Source organism: Rhinoderma darwinii, chromosome 6, assembly GCF_050947455.1.
Source record: "Rhinoderma darwinii isolate aRhiDar2 chromosome 6, aRhiDar2.hap1, whole genome shotgun sequence".
In the NCBI taxonomy this organism is placed as follows: domain Eukaryota; kingdom Metazoa; phylum Chordata; class Amphibia; order Anura; family Rhinodermatidae; genus Rhinoderma; species Rhinoderma darwinii.
In genome coordinates, this window is record NC_134692.1 from 55,600,815 (window position 1) to 55,623,007 (window position 22,193).

Below are 22,193 nucleotides of genomic sequence, written 5' to 3' on the forward strand. Positions count from 1 at the left end.
ATCTCCTACAGGTGTGAAGGTCAGGTGTCCTCATACTTTCATACTTTTGGTCTTATAGTATATATTACCATCGGAGATACATTTGCACAAATGTGGCAAACACAAATATTAAATGTGTTGATACTACTCAGATTTCTGTTACTGGAAATCTGACAATATTCGAAGCAAATGATCCTTCAAATAAGTGATCATTTGCTCAGAATGTTGTGTCATTTCTCAATAAGATAAATATCTGATTAGTGTCTTGCTGCTCCATTTAAGGTCAGAAAAAAATGAGCAATGTGCTCTGCTGTTTCAGACTGCCCCACAGGCTTTGAATAGGACAATAGGACGCATGCTTGTCCTCCACTTCATTCAAGCTCCTCACTGGAAGAACAGGGGTTTCAGGAACCCAGTCCTAGTGATTGATGGGGGTCCCAGAGGTGGGCCCCCCAGCAATTAGACATTTACCTATCCTATGAATAGGTGATAATCAGGGGCGTAACTAGGAAAGACTGGGCGCCATAGAAAACTTTTGACTGCTCCCCCTCCCCTAGGTGCCACACACAGCCCCCCTTGTAGATAGTGCCCTCTGTAGATAGTGCCCCCTGTAGATTGTGCCATACAGCCCCCTGTAGATTGTGCCATACAGCCCCCCTGTAGAAAATGCTTTACAGCCCCCCTGTAGACAGTGCTTTACAGCCCCCCCTGTAGACAGTGCTATACAGCCTCCCTGTAGACAGTGCTATACAGCCTCCCTGTAGACAGTGCTATACAGCCTCCCTGTAGACAGTGCTATACAGCCTCCCTGTAGACAGTGCTATACAGCCCCCCTGTAGACTGTGCTATACAGCTACCCTGTAGACTGTGCTATACAGCTGCCCTGTAGACAGTGCTAAGCAGCGCCCCTGTAGACAGTGCTATACAGCCCCCCTGTAGACAGTGTCACACCCTCCTTGTAGATAGCACCCCCACCTCCCCCTTGTAGATAGTGCCATAAAGCCTCCCTGTAGATTGCGCCATACAGCTCCCCCTGTAGATAGTGCCATATAGGCCACGCCCATGGCCTGTAGCCTAGTAAATGGCGGAGCAGGGAGATACCTTCCTGCTCCGCCATAGCGTTCAATAGTATCTGCATCCTAAGGATGCAGATACTATTGAATGTGGCATCTCTACCGCTGTAGCAGCCATAGCGGCTGCTAGCGACACCACCGGGCATGGGGGGGCCTGTCACAGCGGGCAGCACGGGCCCCCTCATGCCGCAGGCACCGTAGCAGCTGCTATGGCTGCTACAGCGGTAGTAACACCACTGGTGATAATTGTTAATCTAAGGACAAACCATTTAAGTGCTGCACTTGATTCACTAATTGAAACGGTGTTTAATAGTTCTTATAGTCACCACTCTTCCTTTCTACCGGGGCATAGCTAAGGGGGCGCAGACGGGGCATGTGCCCCGGGCTCAACTAGGAGGGAAGGAAGAAGGGCAACGGGCTGGGTGGCACAGGCATAGTTGTCAATAGTCCTGAATTTACAGAGACAGTCCCGGACTGACCCGAACGTGTCCCGGCAACTGCCATATTCAATTGTATCTGCGTCCTCAGTTGTTGCAAAATCTAAAGGGGTGGCGTTTGTCACTATCTACAAGGGGAGGTGTGTGGCACTATCTACTAGTGGGGAAGTGTGGTAATATCTAAAGGGGGGTTGTGGGGCACTATCTACAAGATAGGGTGGCACTATCTACAAGGGGGGCGTTTGTCACTATCTAAAAGGTGAGGTGTGTGGCAAAATCTACAGAGGTTTTGTGTGGCACTAACTACAAGGGAGGGCTGTGTGCCAGTATCTACAAGGGGGTGGTACTATCTACAAGGGGGGTATGTGGCACTATTTACAGGGGGGGTTGTCTGGCACTACAAGAGGAGGTTGTTTATAATGTCACCATATAGTCTCATTAGCCTCAGTTATACAATCTGTTTTAGTCAGGCACACTGACCTCTTTATTTTATTTTCATCTATTGTTATGTTAACTCCCTTATATAACTATATTGCTTGCAAAATATACAAATGGTTTTATGCTCGAGTTAGGCGGGATTCACACGACCGGGTCGTTCCCGAGCCCGAGTGTCGGCCGGTAAAATCGGCCATTTTGCCCGGCCGGTTTTCATAAAGTTATGCATCCGTGCCGGGCCGGGCAGATCCGGACAGTGACATCAGCGGCAGCTCCTGAAGGGGAATCCCCATGTGTTCGGGGATTCCGCTTCAGGAGTTTCCCCTGATGTCACTGCCCAGATATGGACAGAGACATCAAGCGCTCTGTCCAGGAGCGGAATCCCCGAAAACACGGGGATTCCGCTCCTTCGAGGAGCTAAAGTGCAGCTAGCACATAGCAGAGCGGGGAGATACCTCCCCGCTCTGCTATAGTGGCGTCGCTACAGTAGTAGCAGCCACAGCAGCAGCTGCTGCTACTAGCGGCGCCATCGAAGGTGTCGCCGAGCCAGGGTGCTTTTAACAAGCAGGGGAAGGGAGCCAGCGCAGCGCTCCCTCCACCTGCTGTACACCCCGGCCCTGCAACACAGTGTACAGCGATGCCATTCGTCAGAATGGCATCAACTCCTCCTCACATGCACTCTGCGCTGTGAGGAGGAGGAGATAGAGCGCAAGCCATTCCGGTGATGGCCGTGTATTACCCGGCCCCATAGACTTCTATGGGAGCCGGGCGGCCGGGTGCCCGGGCAAAGATAGAGCATGTCCTATTTTTTGACGTAAAAAAATCGGTCGTGTGAATAGCCCCATTAGGGGTCTATCATTCCTAATGCAGCCGGGTGCCGGCCGATTTATGAACGGCCGGCACCCGGCCGGGAAAGCCTGCCGTGTGAATGAGGCCTTACATAAAAAAAATTTGAAAAAATAATAACAGTTTATTGATTGGTAGAGAAAGCAAACATGGCGAGGGGGAAGGAGATGTCAGGAAAGAAGTTTGGGGGGCGCCAAACTGAATCTTTGCCCCGGGTGCAGGAGAACCTAGCTACACCTCTGCTTTCTAGAATTGAATCTGTCAGAAACAAGCATACCTAGTGAACTTTCTGTTTATCCCAATGGTGGCTAAAGAGGCTAAGTGGTCAAAGTAGTATGCAGTTACATAGTTACATAGTTACATAGTTAGTATGGCTGAAAAAAGACACATGTCCATCAAGTTCAACCAAGGGAAGGGAAAAGGGAAGGAAAAATTTCTACACATAGGAGCTAATATTTTTTTGTTCTAGGAAATTATCTAACCCTTTTTTAAAGCCATCTACTGTCCCCTGTTAAGGGCCTTTTACACCGGCCGACAATCGGCCGGTGCAGAGAACGCCGATCAATGAAACATCGTTGATTGGCGCTCGTTTGCTCTTGTCACATGGAGCTATGGATGGGACGAGCGGTTGTTACTCTGATCGCTCGTACCCATACATTATTATCATGTCGGCAGCGCGTCTCCCTTTTTACACAGGGAGACGCGCTGACAACAATGATAATATTTCACTTTTTAAAACGATACGATCAGCAGATGATCGAGCGTTTGCAGTTATACGAACGCTCGTCTGCACGATCGCCTAGTGTAAAAGGGCCTTTAGTTCCTATCGCAAAGTAAATCCTTAACTCTAGGTGGATTAACTCATACAAATCACAAAGTTCACAATCCTGGTAAGATTAATTATGGCAATTACTGTTGCAAATTCTATTATGGAACAGAATAGAAACATTTTATAGTAATATGCAGATATTGCAAATCCATTCTAGACTATTAAAGTATATATGTAAAGTATAATATATTGTATTCTTGAAGACTGTTATATGGTGATCAAAATCATTACTCCAGAGATAGCACAAATGTGTGTCATACCTTCAAGTATGTCATGCGCTGTTTTGAAAGCTTCATCAACATTACCATGGTGCAGTTTCTTATCCGGTTCAAAAAAGGAATTGTGTTTTATTGCATCCTTTAATAGAGGGCAAATGACAAATTCAGTTCATAGCATGATGTAGCAACACAGTGGAGATTGTTCACACTCTGTCTTATGGTTGCAAGTTCAAGTCCTCAATTTCTTGATCACAATGAGTAAAGAAGAACCACTGCCTCAATGGATCCCAGATAAGTTAAAGACTTTTATTCACCCAGTCAACTAAAATGTTTCAGTGAAATCTTGCATTTGAATAAAAGTCTTATGTGGAATCCAATAATGCTCTGGTTGGTCTCTACTTATTGACGATACATCTAGTCCAGTCACATGGACGATTCCACAAATTGAAAGGACATCTCCAAATTTTTGTAAACTTTTTCATCAGGATGATGCCGTAGCACACCCACCTCTAAACACGCACATGTATACAGATATATGTAAATTAATATAAGATATATGCCTGGCTGTAGAGAGCACAAAAACATGTAATGTACACACAGTCTCTTGCCTTGGTTGACTGCTTCCACTTACCCCCATTTAAAGAGGCTGTCACTAGTTTAGTAATGCCCTATCTCCTAGCTAATCTAATAGGCGCTGTCACACTGGTAATGCTAGTGAAAATTTTGACCCAAAACGTTTATTATTTTAAAAGTTATGAGCTTTTTCTAAATATGCAAATGAGGCTAGTGACAAGTGGGTGTCAACACCAGCGATTCTCCTGAGGTGGAGCTTCCTCACAGCCTCTGACGCTGTCCTATCAGCGTGAAGCTGCTTCACACAGTGTGAGAGACTGAGGCTGGAGGGAAGGGGATCACTTCAAACAGCCATATCTCGGGCTGTGGACGATCTAGAACAGTGGTTCTAGTGGCATATGAAAGAGGAGATTCTTTCATATGGCACCAGGATCGCAGTTGTAGCTGTGAAACAACCAGAGGTATCACTAGTTGAACACACAATCGAGAGTGGAAGCTGTATAATATAGGAAGAGGAGAAATGTATGACGCTGATTGGACAGCATCATACAGAAAACATTACACCACCCAGAGTTAAAAGAAAGAGTTACCTCCCATTTGGCAAGTAGAGCCAAATTAGCTTATTCAGAAAAATGTCCATAACTTTGCAAATAATAAATGTTTTTGAATAAAATTACACTAGTTATCAGCTTCATAGAGCCTATTAGATTAGTTAAGAGATAGGGAATTAATAAACTAGTGACAGGTCCTCTTTAAGTCTCGAATAAACCATCTGTGTCATAGAATATTTTATTATTTTGTTAGCAGTTTTATTTAATATTATAAGGAGCATTGGTATCTACAGCAGAAATATCCCTTTTATTGATTTACTATGTGTCCTTATATTTATGGATCCAAGCTGGTGTACAAAAGGTAGCCATATCTAACTCTAAAGAGGACAAATATCTACAAATATTCTCTTGTCCTTACCCATTTCGTGTCATTAGAGTTGTTCCCTACTAAGTAAATGATCTGTGTAACACCCATGGCCAGGGGCCATGGGATTACTCACCTCCCGGCGGCCGAGGCCAAGGATCTGTGAGCGCTGGCCCGCATCTCCTCCTCTCTTTCACTTTATTTTGCTGTGTCCCGCACATGAAGTAAATATGTAATTAGCCCTTACTCACCCTGGACTATAATAAGAGCCCTGCCCCTTCCCTCATTGCCGGAGCGTTGTTGTGTTCACCCGTGTTAGTCTTTGCAAATGGACCCCTAGTGTTTTCGAGTTCCCAGTGTTCCCGTACTTGCTACCTATATCCTGTGCTACCTTGTTCCCGTGCCATAGAGAGTTGGAGTTGTGTTATGCCGTATACTACGTCTTCTGTATTACACCGTGCCTGGTGTCTGCCTACTGCCAAGGTCCCATCCGAGCCTACCATCGCTACTGTCTGAATTACCACAGGTACCCATATTCGAACTATAGACATTGACTTGGTATCCTGTTGGCCAGCTGCTATACTGCTACGGTGGTATGGCCCAGTGGGTCCACGTACCCACAGATTGTGACAATCTGTTCTTATTGAAAAACCAAGTCTGGAACCATTTGCTCTCCACCCACCTCAATTGCTATATATTAACATTTAGCAGGAATGAGTTATTCATTTAGACATAAGCAAGACTAGAACCCATTGGCGGAAAGCAGAAAAACAGTGTGTTCTTAGAGGTAATCTATGATCATTTGTGCGAATAAAAATACTTTTTGCAACAACTTGGTTTGCCTGTCTTTTTCTGTTCCTTTATAATGGACATCAGAGGTCTCCAACCTTTAACCTCAAAAAGAATAACAACTCCTAGCCTGTGGCTGTCAAGGCATGCTAAGAGTTGTAGTTTTGCAACAACTGAAGATCCACAGGCTGGTGACTATTGATGTTTATAATCCCTTTCTCCAAGTCTTTATGAAAATGACCAGCATCTAATTTAACTACTGCATGTTCAAGGGCATTTACACCCCAATAAGATAATCTCTATTACTGCTATTACAGTGCTTTAAGTTTCAAGAATAATTTAGTGCATAACAAAAAGTGTCTTCACATATACAGATGCAGTATAAAAGGCATCAAACATATTATTTCATTATAAGGATACAAGTTATATTCATTCAGATACTTGGCTTTACTTGAGTTGGTAAAATTGTATAATAGTTAATGTTAAAGGCAATGTAAACCTTTGAAAGGCAAATATATATATATTTTTTAATGAAAAGGGGTATCAGTCTTTTTGTGCTCACACTGACTCCCGGCCACTTCCTGATTACATGGTCGGGAGTTACGGAAACAGCGTAACTTGCTGAGCTACGCTGTTTCCGTAACTCCCATAGTAATGAATGGCAGTTACAGAAGCAGCGTAGCAAGCATGCAAGCTATGCTGTTTCTGTAACTACCATTCAGTTCTATGGGACTTACGGAAACAGCGTAGCTCAGCGAGCTATGCTGTTTTCTGCTCCATGGTCGAAATTCAGTCGGTGCACAAAGAGGTAGAACGGGGTTTAGGGCCCTGTTCTAGAGATAGGTGAGGGTCCCAAAGGTGGGACCCGCATCTATCTGACATTTATGACATATCCTGTGGAAATGTTAGAAATGTCCCTCATGGGAAAAACCCTTTAAAGGAAATCTTTATTTCAGGTCATCCTATAGTGCTAAAGAAGTTGAAAGAAAATGCATACACATTGATGGTTTCAAGTGAGCAGGTACTCTATTTTTTTATGATAACATGTACAGATACTTTACAGATTTATCCCATACAGTGCTTCACATTTGATACTAAGCAAAAGTGTCTTACCTCGATAGTGAGAATCACTGGTTCTATATCTTCATAGACAATTTTCACCTTTTTAGCGGCTTGTTTTGCACGCTCTGGTTTGTCAGCTACAACAGCACAGATAATATACCCGACACACAGAACCTTTACAAATAGAAATAGAATTAAACATTTCCTCTTTTGGATAAGCAAATCAGCTACTAGGTTGAAATTCATAGTCTTAAATGTTTCCACAATCTTACTATGTAACAAATAATATAGCTTACTAAATTAAAAACTTTGTAAAACTACTTAGCACTTGGAATATTTGGTTATTTCACATGTCCTCATGAATCCTCAAACTGACCTGGTTCTCTATTTGCCCCCATGATCCTAGACTCGACCTACCATCCCCCCCCCCAATTTGTCGCTGGTTACTTCCTTCACTTGGCTTAACTTGGCACATATTACAGAAGTAAAGGGGTAGTACACAAAGCAGCATGTCATGGTTCACATGCCCTGTATAAAAGACAAAACAGAACACAGGGAGTGCTAAAATGTGACACGCTTGTTAAGGTTCCTTTCTGGTGCTGGTGGAAAAATAGGTACAAAACCAGCAGCAAATTAAAGAAAACGAACAGGTCAACATGGGTAAGACCGCATTGGTTAAGAAAGTAAACCAGGTGTCTGGGCAAAACTCTGATTTTGAGTTGTGTATGGAATGACACTTTGTACTGTTGTGTTGAACACTAATGGGATTATCCCAGAATCCACAGTTATCACCTATCCACAAGATTGGTGAGAATTGTCTGATCGTTGGGGGCTTTACCTCTGGGCAGCTACCCACCAATCGCAAGAACGGGGATCCCGAACATTTGTTTTTTCTCATTGGATCCAAAGCAGTCAGGAGGAGTTTTAATGGAGCAGCAGTTGAACATGCGCCCGTCGCTCCATTAAATGACTATGGGACTGACGGAAACAGTAGAGCGCTGTACTTGGCTCTTTCCATCATTCCAAAGTACTTTTAATGGAGCGGTAGTGCACATGCTCGCTGACGCTTCATGCAAAGTCCAAAGTCCAAGACCCTCGTTCTTGCGATTGGTGAAAGGTCCAATAGGTGAGGCCCCCAGCAATCAGATAATTATTACCTATCCTGTATATAATGTCAAAGTTTTCTTTAGTTTGGCAAGTGATTTGTAAATAGAAAATTGCCTGTGTACACCATTTTACAGTTTACAGGTAGATAAATCCACTGTGTAAATATTGATCCTGAGTATATCCTGAGTATATCATTCTCATCAAGAGCTGCATTCACAATATTGCAGGCAAGTTCGCTGAAATATCACATCTGTCCCTGCTACTACTGTGTCTGTATAGAGTTTATTCTGTTACATAGTTACATAGTTACATAGTTACATAGTTAATACGGCTGAAAAAAGACACATGTCCATCAAGTTCAACCAAGGGAAGGGAAAAGGGAAGGAAAAATTTCTACACATAGGAGCTAATATTTTTTTGTTCTAGGAAATTATCTAACCCTTTTTTAAAGCCATCTACTGTCCCTGCTGTGACCAGCTCCTGCGGTAGACTATTCCATAAATTCACCGTTCTTACTGTAAAGAAGCCTTGTCGCCTCTGCAGCTTGAACCTTTTTTTCTCCAGACGGAGGGAGTGCCCCCTTGTTTTTTGAGGGGGTTTTACAAGGAACAGAATTTCACCATATTTTTTGTATGTGCCATTAATATATTTATATAAGTTAATCATGTCCCCCCTTAGTTGTCTTTTTTCAAGGCTAAATAGGTTTAATTCTTTCAATCTTTCCTCATAACTTAAATTCTCCATGCCCCTTATTAGCTTCGTTGCTCTTCTTTGTATTTTTTCCAACTCCAGGGCATCCTTTCTATGAACTGGAGCCCAGAACTGGACTGCATATTCTAGATGAGGCCTCACTAATGCTTTGTAAAGTGGTAATATTACATCCCTGTCCCGCGAGTCCATGCCTCTTTTAATACACGACAATATCCTGCTCGCCTTTGAAGCAGCTGATTGACACTGCATGCTGTTATTGAGTTTATGATTTACAAGTACACCCAGATCCTTCTCAACAAGTGAATCCGCCAGTGTAGCTCCCCCTAGGACATATGATGCATGCAGGTTGTTGGTACCCAGATGCATAACTTTACATTTATCTACATTAAACTTCATCTGCCAAGTGGACGCCCAAACACTTAGTTTGTTTAAATCTGCCTGTAATTCGTGAACATCTTCCATAGTCTGAACTATACTACATAGCTTGGTGTCATCTGCAAAAATAGAAATCGTGCTATTAATCCCATCCTCTATATCATTAATAAATAAGTTGAATAATAGTGGTCCCAGCACTGAACCCTGGGGTACACCACTTATAACCGGTGACCATTCAGAGAAGGAATCATTGACCACAACTCTCTGGATACGGTCCTTGAGCCAATTCTCAATCCAATTACAAACTATATTTTCTAAACCTATAGTCCTTAATTTACCCATTAGGCGTCTATGGGGGACAGTGTCAAATGCCTTTGCAAAGTCCAAAAACACTAAATCCACAGCGGCCCCTCTGTCTAGACTTCTGCTCACCTCTTCATAAAAACAGATTAGGTTGGTTTGACAACTTCTGTCCTTAGTAAAACCGTGCTGGCTGTCACTTATAATGCTATTTATTGTCACATAATCCTGTATATAGCCCCTCAAACATTTTCCCCACGATGGATGCTAAGCTTACTGGTCTATAATTACCCGGGGAAGACCTAGAGCCCTTTTTGAAAATAGGCACCACATTTGCCCTGCGCCAGTCCCTTGGCACTATACCAGTCACTAGAGATTCTCTGAATATTATGAAAAGGGGGACAGAAATAACTGAACTAAGCTCTTTAAGAATTCTAGGGTGTAACCCATCTGGTCCCGGTGCCTTGTGCACATTTATTTTATTTAATTTAGCTTGGACCATCTCTACATTAATCCAATTCAGTATATCAACTGATATATTAACACCACTGGCACCGGCTACATCAGCTGCTCTTTCTTCAGTTGTATATACAGAGCTAAAGAACCCATTTAGTAACTCTGCCTTCTCTTGATCCCCTGTGATCAACTCCCCATTACCATTATCTAGGGGTCCTACATGTTCAGACCTTGGCTTTTTTGCATTTATATGCTTGAAGAATTTTTTGGGATTTGTTTTACTATCCTTGGCCACCTGCCTTTCATTTTGTATTTTTGCTAATTTTATTACATTTTTACAGATTTTATTAAGCTCTTTATATTTTACAAAGGCTACAGCTGTACCCTCAGATTTGTATTTTTTAAATGCCCTTTTTTTGTCATGTATTGCCCCTTTCACAGAAGGTGTAAGCCATGTGGGGTTTAATTTGAGTCGTTTATACTTGTTACCTGTAGGAATACATTTTGCACTATAATAACTCAAAGTAGATTTGAAAATCTCCCATTTATCATTTGTTCCATTATTTGACATTAGTTCTTCCCAGTCTATATCCTGAATTGCCGCCCTCATCCTGGGGAAATTGGCTTTCTTAAAATTAAATGTTTTTGCCCTCCCAGCCTGCGTTTGTTTTTTACAGTATAGGTAAAATGTAACTATATTATGATCACTGTTACCGAGGTTTTCACGAACATTGACATTCCCAACAAGATCTGCATTAAATAGAAATGACCAGATCCAACAGAGCTTCACCTCTAGTCGGGTCTTCCACAAACTGGCCCATAAAATTTTCCTGCAACAGGTTGAGGAAATGTCTCCCCTTTGCAGTTGAAGCCGAACCATGACACCAATTAATATCCCGGAAATTAAAATCTCCCATTATCACTACAGTACCCGCCTGTGCAGCCCGCTCCATCTGTTTATATAGCTGAACTTCCATCTCCTCAGTTATATTGGGGGGTCTATAGATTACACCAAAAGTAATTTTTTCAGTGTTTACCTCCCTTTCTAGTTCCACCCACAAGGTTTCAACCTCCTCACAGTATTCACCCACTATTGTCTCTTTCACACTCGCCTTCATATCATTTCTCACATACAGACATACACCACCACCTTTCCTATTTGTCCTGTCTTTACGAAAAAGTGTAAAACCCTGTAGATTTACAGCCCAGTCATGTGAAGAGTCCAGCCATGTTTCAGCAACACCAACTATATCTATATTTTCTTCCAGTATCAAGGCCTCCAGCTCCCCCATTTTGCTTGCTAGACTTCTGGCATTTGTGAACATACACTTTAACTTGCCTGTCAGTTTTTCACTTTTATTATCAGAAATGTGATTTGACATTAATCGGTCCTTTTTATTTACACTGATGTTTTGTAACGAAAGGATCTCCTTATCTTGTTGTCTAGTCCTCTCCCCACATTCTGTTTCTCCCCCCACCAATATAGTCTGACCCCTCTCTAACCTGGCTACCCCTTTTTTTTCTACATTGACCTCCCTCCTCAGCCCTAGTTTAAATACTCCGCCACCCCAGCTAGAATTCTCTCCCCCAGCACAGCGGACCCCCTTCCATTTAGGTGCAAATCATCTGCAGAATACAGTTTGTACCCCAATGAAAAGTCAGCCCAGTGCTCTAGGAACCCAAATCCTTCTCCTCTACACCAAGACTTCAGCCATGCATTTAACTCCCTTAGCTCCCGCTGTCTTTCCTGTGATGCGCATGGCACAGGCAGTATTCCTGAGAATACTACTTTGGAGGTCCTTCCCTTCAGCTTGTAGCCTAGTTCTTTAAAATTATTCTTAAGGCTCCTCCACCTACCATTTATTCTGTCATTGGTACCGACATGGACCACGACAGCTGGATCATCACCAGCCCCTCCCAGCAATTTGTCCACCCGTTCCACCACATGCCGAACCCTGGCACCAGGGAGACAGCAAACCATTCGGTTAAGGTGGTCATGGCGACAAATTATTCTATCCGTCTTCCTGATTATAGAATCCCCTACGACTATCAATTGTCTTGGCTTACCTGCATTACCATCCCGCCGACTACTAGCTGGGCTGTTCTCCCGGCTGTTAGGGAGATCAGTATCCACTAGGGCTGACATTTCTGAGACTGACACCCTCGCATCATCACCCAAATTGGCAATTTTGCCTGGAATGTCAGAAACCGGATCGGCCTTCCTTGTCTTTGACCCCTTTCTACTGCCCCTAACTACATTAACCCAGCTACTTACCTGATCCTGCTCACCCATGTCTTCACCCTCCAGTTGTAACCCACTAACTGCATGCTCTGTGAGCAGCAAGCTCCGTTCAAAATTGTCTATCCTCCTCAGTGTTGCATTCTGCTCCTCCAGATCTCTAATACGAGCTTCCAGGTGAACAACATGCTCACATCTGCCACAGAGATATTCACCCTGGAACTCCGGCTCCAGTCGTGCATACATATGGCAAACTGTGCACTGAAGAAAACCTCCAATCTTGCTGTCCATTATCCCAGTTGATTTGGAGTTTGAGATGTATTCTTTATACCAGACACTGTGCAGTAAAATGATATAGAAACCACTAACTCTACCAGAATGCATCACAGAGCATTCCATTTTAGGAGTCTTAAAGTCCTACACCAATCTCATAAAATGATGGCATATTGCAAGGATTGGCCATCAATTTCAGATCAATGGAGGTCCGACATCTTGGACTCCCACCGATCCTGAGAATGAAGGATGTGCTGTGGCCCCTTCACTGATTTCCCTGTACAATGGCGCTTCCGAACACTGGCTGTGCAGGGAGCGGCAGCACGACCCCATTCATTATGTTGCTGCAATTTCACCTTTTCATTCGTTTTCAAGTTACTCTATTATATATTTCTACTGGAGTTTTCACTTAGACATTTATGGCATATCCACGTGGGGCAGCCGCCACATCTAAGCTACAATAGAGGTGGTTGCGCATCTGCATGTCTCTCTCCATTTATTCCTATGCGAGTCACGGAAACAGCCGAGCCAACTTGCTGATCTAATTTGATCAACTTTGATCATAATTCAGTTTAGATCAGCGCTCAGTAGATTACAGGAGCCGCCGGAGAGCAAGTCGTTAAATAGCCCCACTAATGGATTTCACAGTGATCGGCATTCTGCAGCCTGTTATGTACTGGAATAAATGCAGGCTGCAGAACTAAAACGATTCAGAATTTTTAATAAAAACCTATTACAAAAATAATTTTTAGCCCAAAATACATGTAATGATGCCCCAAATGTGTCCATAGCCTTTAAGGACAAATAAAACTGATTTAACATAACTTCTGGGATATTATAAAAATTGTGTCATATCTAATTAATGTGATGGTAAATTACACTTTATGACATACCTTATTGTCTGCCATTAACTGGTCAGGCCAGTTATAATAAGAAAAATCATTTGTTCCTGGAACATCTTTGGCAGTAATAACATCACACACTCCTGGCATCTTCAGTGCTTCTGCCACATCTAAAGATCTATGATAGACACGTAGAAACACATACAAACAACCACACATCATTGAATCTCAGCCATATCTGTATTGTAGCATGTTTTTACGTTTTACATCAATGTACTACTATCAATGTGCAGCTATTTATAGGGGTTGTCTCACTAAAGACATTGATGGCATTATCTATGATACTTCCAGATGGTGGGAGCTTGACCATTAAAGGGAACCTGTCACCAGCATTTTACTGATTAAACCAGCAATACCAGGGGGTAGTGGGTGAAATATCATTTCTATTTAACCTAAAATTGTCTTCTTAGTCGGCTCTATAGCTTTAGTATTCAGTTTTTGAGTGTTCCCGCAACGTATGCAAATGAGCATAAAAGAGTCATATCTTTGTTTGAAAAGAGTCATATCTTCATTCCTCAAGTCTTTCCGAGTTTACCCCGCATCAATGCCTATAGGGAGGAAATTCCCTTTATGGCGGCACATGGAGTCCCTTATGATGCTCTGTCGGGTAAGTTTGTCGGCGGTACTCTTCCCTAGAAGCAAAGGGGAGAATCGCCTTGTAATACTGCATGATATGTAGCATGCCATTTGTCCAACAGAAAAAAACAAACTTTGTATGTCACTGTATGAAATCGGAGGCATATGGTGTTACATTAGAGACCCACACACCTTCAGCGGTGCCCTTTTACAGCTCCATACAACACAGAGCTGTAATAGATCCTTAAAGTGGCCGCCATACACTATAGAAAGTTGTCGCACCAACTCTCCTTCAGCCGACAGCTATTCCTCCCAAGCGTGCATGTGTTTTCAATGTGCAGAGCCGTTGCAGGACTCCTCTGGCAGCGGCTTATCTCTTGCAGAAACCAAAGATTGGGCATGTTTTTATTTTTGCATTTTAACAACAAAATAATATTAAACAGTGTACAGAATGATGGTAAATGTAGCCTCAAAACATCAGGACGAATGGCAAGACAAGTATGATACAGTTGCAGGATAATTGCTACAGAGATATCAGATGTAGAAATGATGTAGTACATAAAAGTGTGATCACAAGTAACGTTATTTAAATTGGGTGTCATTCACACGGCAGAGCTGTTTGCACGGAGCCTGTATGGTGGCACATAGAGTTCCATACTACATAGCTATAGACACCCTATATGCCACAATATGGTTCCTCCATATGGCACTGTATTACAGAGGTATTCTCCTCTAGAAGTAATGCTTCTAGGGGAGAATATCTGCATAATATGGCATCTCATGGCTCACACCATGATCCGAATGTCTCCAACAGAAAAGAGATTTGTGTGCCTCTGTATGACATTGTAGGCAGATACATTTAAAAGTTTGGAGCAGCCCCTCTGCAAAAAGATGCTGCTGTCCCTTTAAGTGCATTGATTTATGTTGCTTTCCTCCCCAGGTTCCGATCCCGGAGAAGGATTGTTGCTATGTTATATATGTATTTATTGGTGATTGTTTTTTTCACTGTGGTGTGTTTTGTGAGTAGGCAATAGTATTTCACTTTATTTTTAGTAGGTTGGATATGGAATGAGTTAGAGTATGGATCCATAGACTCTTACGTGTATTGTATTATGGCATATGACCATTTGTATTCCCTTAACCCCTATTCATTGGTCGTACACTTTAGAAGCCTTGGTGAGGGGTTACATGCCTGGAAAACTGCAAGCAAGAAGAAATAGATGCATCTGTACCCTTACAAAACCTGTGTCTGTTAGATAATGTCTTTAATGCATCTCATAAACACCTCACTAGATTTCTGTATAATAAAACAGTCCATGCGCAGTCAGTTTACTTCCTCTTTGGGTTGGAAACTCCTTGTTTGCCAGGCCACACAGTCCTAGGAACGTCAGCAGCATCAGGACTAGGTCAAATGTGAGATTGGTGCTGGTGGGAAATAGCAGCGGTCAAGGGAGCAGAGAACCAGAAACCCTCACATTTATCAGCTAGATATGGGCACACTGCCTGCGTCCCTGCCCACCCAGCCGAAAACGGAGAAGTGCCAAAGCAGACTCAGTGTGATTCAGTAACCCCCTTCAAAACCACATCCACTTTTTCCCATGTTGGGGTGCATTTACGCATGCGCAAAGTCGATGCTAAAAATGCCTGGCCGAGAATTTTGGGTGGATAAAGGTGGCAACCCTTGGTAGAGGTGATAGTGGCATGTCAGCAATATGTGCTATCAGCAGTTCTGTAATATTGAAGGTGACCATCCTGGTCTCCATATCAACACAGACACGTCAGGAGTTGTGGCCTATTGCTAGTCAGATAGCATCTCAGTGCCAGCAGGGCCTACTTGAGTTACAAAAATAGGGAAAGATTCTTTTGTCCAATTACACGGGGCAGTCAAGTTGCGGTTTATTGCCGTGATTAGCGCAAAATTGTGGAATATTGCGGTTGTTGTGCTGCACTTTTGCAAAAATCGGGGCGTTTTTCTGCGATTTTGTGTCGATGAGGACAATAAAACGCGATTTGACCGCACTGTGTGAATATACCTAAGACTAGTTAATTTGTATAAGGGTTTCAGTTTTTGTTTTTCCATATGATAGTAACCCCTTCTGCTCTCACTCAATTCCATCTCTTGCGGGTAGCTCCTGGGGAAAACTTCTGTTCTACAACAGTAACTAGCTGGCAGGTCTAGTTCCTCTCCGTTCTTTCTGTCCAGTGTTTTTTCCCATTGTATTCTCTTGTTGTTCCTCCTGCTTTGACTGCACACCCATAGGCTTACTTAGTTTGAATGCGTTTCTAGTACTCTCCAACTACGAGTTAAATTTATCAGGGGGCAGAGATATATTACAGCTCATGTCAATGTGTATTTATAGCACTAAAAGTAGACAATCGTGTAGGTAGCTTGAAGGTAGCAGTCTCCATATGTAGGTTACTTCTTGATTCACGTAGTAATAAAATCTATTTTATGTGCAAAACCATCTACAGAATATGCACTATTAAAAAGTAAAAAATAAAGAGAGTTGAAGAACAGAATCACTTTATGAGCACAAGCTATACTCACATGATTTTTGCATGAGCCCTTGAGCTTGTGACCAAAGCCAGAAACAACTCTCCATCCATGACTGGCATGTCATCACAATATACTGCTTCACCAGACACTTGCATCATGGCGGAATGGTGCATGATAGGACGCCCAACAGCATCCTGAATGGGTTGATGAGCTGTATTGTCCTGGGAATGATGTAAGAAAATTATGTTCAGCCATCCTACTAATATGGGGAAACTATTTATACCATGCTCAACATAAACCTCCACATTTGCAGCAACCATATGATCTTCTTATAAGATTCACTGACTTTAGTTGTTGGAGAAATGTAAAACTACTGATGGTAAAATTCACATTGAATGTGGTGCCCTCCCCACCCACCTTTGTCTATGGGCTACCTATGTCTGTAGTCTAAATTCATTTTGCATACTACAGATTACTGTAAACTTGTTGAGGGATAAACATGATGGTTAAACTATGTACGTGTAATCATGTGTGTGTTTTGCGCAGACAGGTGGCGATGTCTTCCCTTGGGGTGGTCTCTGCTTGCATAGCCGGCCTGGGACACCATGAGATGTGAGATCATGGGGACAGAATAGGGGTGCGGCTCTGCTGTTTGAGCTTATGTGAGACCCCGCTGGGCCCAGGGTTTTTTACTTTGCTAAGGGATATGCTGCATTGAATTTTGGGCCCCGGTCAGTGTTATTCCCATGTGCCAGTTTGGTGGAGGTCCATAATACACTAGTGCAGAAACCTCAGAGACGCGCAAGCGTAGCCACGTAATCGTGTGTCTTGGTGACTTCAATTGTTGTTTCACCTGTGTCTGCAACATTATTATACCGTTAGAATGGGGCTAGAAAGTTCCTCTATTGTGGACTACTGTGGTTGCAAATCAAGCCCGACTGGTAGGCGGTGTTAAGCCGGGGCCTCCGCTTACAAACTAAGATAGAAATAGGGGGTAACATATCAACATTTCTGCGCCAGTTTTCTGGCGTAAATATTGTCACAAAAGAGCCAATTTGGGGTTTAATTTGCGACTTTTGGTCTTTTCTGTCACCCTCGCCACTTTTGTAGGTAGGGGGCATGGACTCGACAAAAGAGGGCATGGTCATCGAGGCCCGCCAAATATATTATAATTTACTCCAGAAAACTGACAAACTATAATGGTTATCTACCCCAGCTCCTAGCTGATTTATATTTTACTCTATGGGGCGTAGCAAGGTAGAGGCCTGTGCTGGGCCCGTACCTTGCCCCCCCCACCCCATTGGAAAGTTAAAATATAAAAAAAAGTCAAATAAAAAAAGAAATAATTTATACTCATTTTTTGATCCTTCCCTCCGAGTCCCTCAACACTCCAGCGGGGCTCATGCAACGTAATGACACTGGGCAGCATCAGGACATTGTATGCAAATCAGCACTGATAACGTTGAAGTGCTGCATTGCCCAGTGTCAGGACATGGTACGAGCAATGCTAGAAGGATGAGGGAGCCGAAGGGGGAGACGAGGAGCACTGAGGTGAGTATGTGAGTTTTCTTTATATCATGGGCGAAGCGGGGGGAGGAATGGATGGCCACAGTGCACGGCCTGACCGAAAGATGCAACACATTTATTAAAAGGCTATTGCCTCTCCATAAATGTGTCAGAGTTTAATCCAATTTTTCTTTCTATTAAGACTAGCGTATAAAACCCCAGTCTTAATAAATTCCACCCATAATCTAAAACTAAAGACATAAAACCCTACCTAAATAAACATCCCTCAGACATGTGTTCATAAAAAAATATATTACTATTGTTTTATACGCAGCTATTAATTTATGTTTTAGGACTAATACAGTTGTAATGTGTAAATACATACTCTGTTGGGCTATGCTAATAGAGGTTAAATGGAGTATTCTCTTACCTGATATTTCTGAATACTTTGTAGTGTTGAATTCTGGATTACATTACTTTTAACACTGTTCTGTTGAGATAAATCTGCAGGATAGATGTGTCCATTCACTCTATACTAGAGGAAAATGTACAATAAAAAGCATTAAAATGTCTGAAAAACAGGAAAGTCACTTTCTCTGACAGATAACGTTTGTCCTCCTACTTTAAATACACCTGTCACAAGACAAGTGCCCTGTATAACCAGCTCACTGCATGCATATTTATAATGCTTGTAAAGGCATTAACTGCATATGGATTTACTGTATACAGCTCCCATTGCACTCATTAATGGGGTTATCCAGGTAATTAAAATTGATGGCTTGTCCTTAGAATAGGCCATCAATATTAGGCCTAAGGCGACATTCACACGAGCGTATCAGATTCACGCGCGTGAAAAACGCGCGTGAATCTGGTCCGTTATGCATCAGTGAGCTGTCAATTAAAAGTTTCAATTGACTTGATGCGTAAATCAGGCACAGAACACGGATGTGCATCTGTGTAATGTGCGTGATTTTCACGCACCCATTGACTTCAATGAAAAACACACTAATATAGGATATGCAGTGAGTTTAACGCAACGGACACACTCTGTGTGAAAACTCCTGCATGTGTGAACGGCCCCATTGAAATCAATGGGTCTATGTGCTGCGTTATCATTCAGTCAAATGTGACACGTTATTCACGTTTGTCTGAATGAGCCATTATTTACGCGAGCGTATTTCACGTCCGTGTTACGCGGGTTAAAACAACGGACGTCACACAGACCTATGCAATGCAATGGGGCCATTCAGACATTCAGTGTTTTTCATGCAACGTGTCCGCTGCATGAAACTCAATGCATGTCCTATTCTTGTGCGTTTTTTGCACATCACATACCCATTGAAGTCAATGGGTGCGTGAAAAATCACGGACAGCACACGGACGCACATCCGTGTGCTGTCCATGATTCACGCAACAGTAGCTAAAGAAATTATGAGAAAAAGAAAAACACCTCCTTCAGTTTTTTTTGCTGACTTAAAACTGATACGGACGACATACATAATAAAAAACGCAGACGAGAAGTGTACAGGTATGTCACACGGAACTGCAACGCAGGAAAAATGTTTTTTTACGCGCGCAAAACGGACACGTTTGTGTGAATAAGGCCTTAGATCGGTGGGTGTCCGACTGTCGGTATCCCCTCCCATCAGCTGTTTGAAGGGTCTGCTTCATTGTTTACATGGTTTTCCACTGTGGTCGTAATTGCACGCATCGTTACATTTGTAGTGGCTGTGCAAGGTATTGCACCACTTTCCCATTCAAGTGGGCGACGCGGCCCCTTCAAACAGCTGATCAGTGAGAGTGCCGACAGTTGATCTAATATTGATTGCCTATGCTAAGGATAGGCCATGAATTTTAATCACCCGGATAACCCCTTTAAAGAGACTCTATCATCACATTATAAGTGCCCTATCTCGTACATAAGGAGATCGGCGCTATAATGTAGGTGACAGCAGTGCTTTTTATTAAAAAAAACGATCTATTTTCACCGCTTTATTAGGGATTTTAGATTTATGCTAATGAGTTTCTCAATGGACAACTGGGCGTGTTTTACTATTGACCAAGTGGGCGTTGTACAGAGGAGTGTATGACGCTGACCAATCAGCGTCATACACTTCTCTCCATTCATTTAGTCAGCGCATAGGGATCCTTTTAGATCGCTGTGTGCTTTGTTATACTAACACATTAACGATACTGAAGTTTTAGACAGTGAATAGACATTCCACGGGATGTTTATTCACAATCTGTGCACTTCGTTACTCTTTCTGTGGTAGTTACAGCAGAGCAAGAGTAATCTCGCTGTAGCCTGTCAATTACCGCGAAATCTCGTGGGATTATGCTTGCTCTGTTGTAACTACCTGGTAGACGGCAGCGTTGACTCTGGACTTGATATAACATATCAATATATATATATATATATATATATATATATATATATATATATATATATATACACACACACTACCGTTCAAAAGTTTAGGGTCACTTAGAAATTTTACACAAAAAAAGAAACTGGTTATGGCTAAACCATACCCAATAGACATACCCAAAAATGCAATATACATATAGCACGGTGCCATTTCTGAAAAGGATATACAAAACAAAAGAAAAAAATAATCCAGAAATATATCAAGGCACTCTCAGGTAAATAGAAATTTCTAAAAGATTATTTTTATTTCAACCTCCGAATATTCCCGGATATATAAATATATACATACAAAATTTTAAAAAAATCTCCTGGCCAGGAAAGGATAACATGTGATCTATATATTAATTAAATCATTTGTATGATAAATATACATATATTCTCCCTAAGCATAGGGACAGACAATTCATTTAGAACACTACTGTTCAAAAGTTTAGGGTCACTTGGACATTTCCTTATTTTTGAAAGAAAAGCACAGTTTTTTTCAATGAAGATAACATTAAATTAATCAGAAATACACTCTATTCATTGTTAATGTGCTAAATGACTATTCTAGCTGCAAACGTCTGGTTTTTAATGCAATATCTACATAGGTGTATAGAGGCCCATTTCCAGCAACCATCACTCCAGTGTTCTAATGGTACATTGTGTTTGCTAACTGTGTTAGAAGGCTAATGGATGATTAGAAAACACTTGAAAACCCTTGTGCAATTATGTTAGCACCGCTGTAAACAGTTTTGCTGTTTAGAGGAGCTATAAAACTGACCTTGCTTTGAGCTAGTTGAGAATCTAGAGCATTACATTTGTGGGTTCGATTAAACTCTCAAAATGGCTAGAAAAAGAGAGCTTTCATGTGAAACTCAACAGTCTATTCTTGTTCTTAGAAATGAAGGCTATTCCATGCAAGAAATTGCCAAGAAACTGAATATTTCCTACAACGGTGTGTACTACTCCCTTCAGAGGACAGCACAAACAGGCTCTAACCAGAGTAGAAAGAGAAGTGGGAGGCCCCGCTGCACAACTGAGCAACAAGACAAGTACATTAGAGTCTCTAGTTTGAGAAATAGACGCCTCACAGGTCCTCAACTGGCAGCTTCATTAAATAGTACCCGCAAAACGCCAGTGTCAACGTCTACAGTGAAGAGGTGACTCCGGGATGCTGGCCTTCAGGGCAGAGTGGCAAAGAAAAAGCCATATCTGAGACTGGCTAATAAAAGGAAAAGATTAATATGGGCAAAAGCACACAGACATTTTACTGAGGAAGATTGGAAAAAAGTGTTATGGACAGACGAATCGAGGTTTGAGGTGTTTGGATCACACAGAAGAACATTTGTGAGACGCAGAACAAGTGAAAAGATGCTGGAAGAGTGCCTGACGCCATCTGTCAAGCATGGTGGAGGTAATATGATGGTCTGGGGTTGCTTTGGTGCTGGTAAAGTGGGAGATTTGTACAAGGGAAAAGGGATTTTTAATAAGGAAGGCTATCACTCCATTTTGCAATGCCATACCCTGTGGACAGCGCTTGATTGGAGCCAATTTCATCCTACAACAGGACAATGAACCAAAGCACACCTCCAAATTATGCAAGAACTATTTAGGGAAGAAGCAGGCAGCTGGTATTCTATCTGTAATGGAGTGGCCAGCGCAGTCACCAGATCTCAACCCCATAG

General features: G+C 42.3%; 1 protein-coding gene across 1 annotated transcript in view; it reads right to left on the bottom strand.

Moving 5' to 3' along the window:
- LOC142656586 (aldehyde oxidase-like) overlaps window positions 1-22,193 on the bottom strand; it is a 123,853-nt gene that overhangs the window by 37,730 nt on the left and 63,930 nt on the right. Inside the window, exons 16-20 of the mRNA XM_075831518.1 lie at window positions 18,529-18,633; window positions 16,644-16,813; window positions 13,511-13,637; window positions 7,208-7,330; window positions 3,860-3,956 (exon numbers count right to left, since the gene is read on the bottom strand). Coding sequence (XP_075687633.1) covers window positions 3,860-3,956; window positions 7,208-7,330; window positions 13,511-13,637; window positions 16,644-16,813; window positions 18,529-18,633 — 622 coding nt within the window. The remainder of the gene's footprint in view (window positions 1-3,859; window positions 3,957-7,207; window positions 7,331-13,510; window positions 13,638-16,643; window positions 16,814-18,528; window positions 18,634-22,193) is intronic.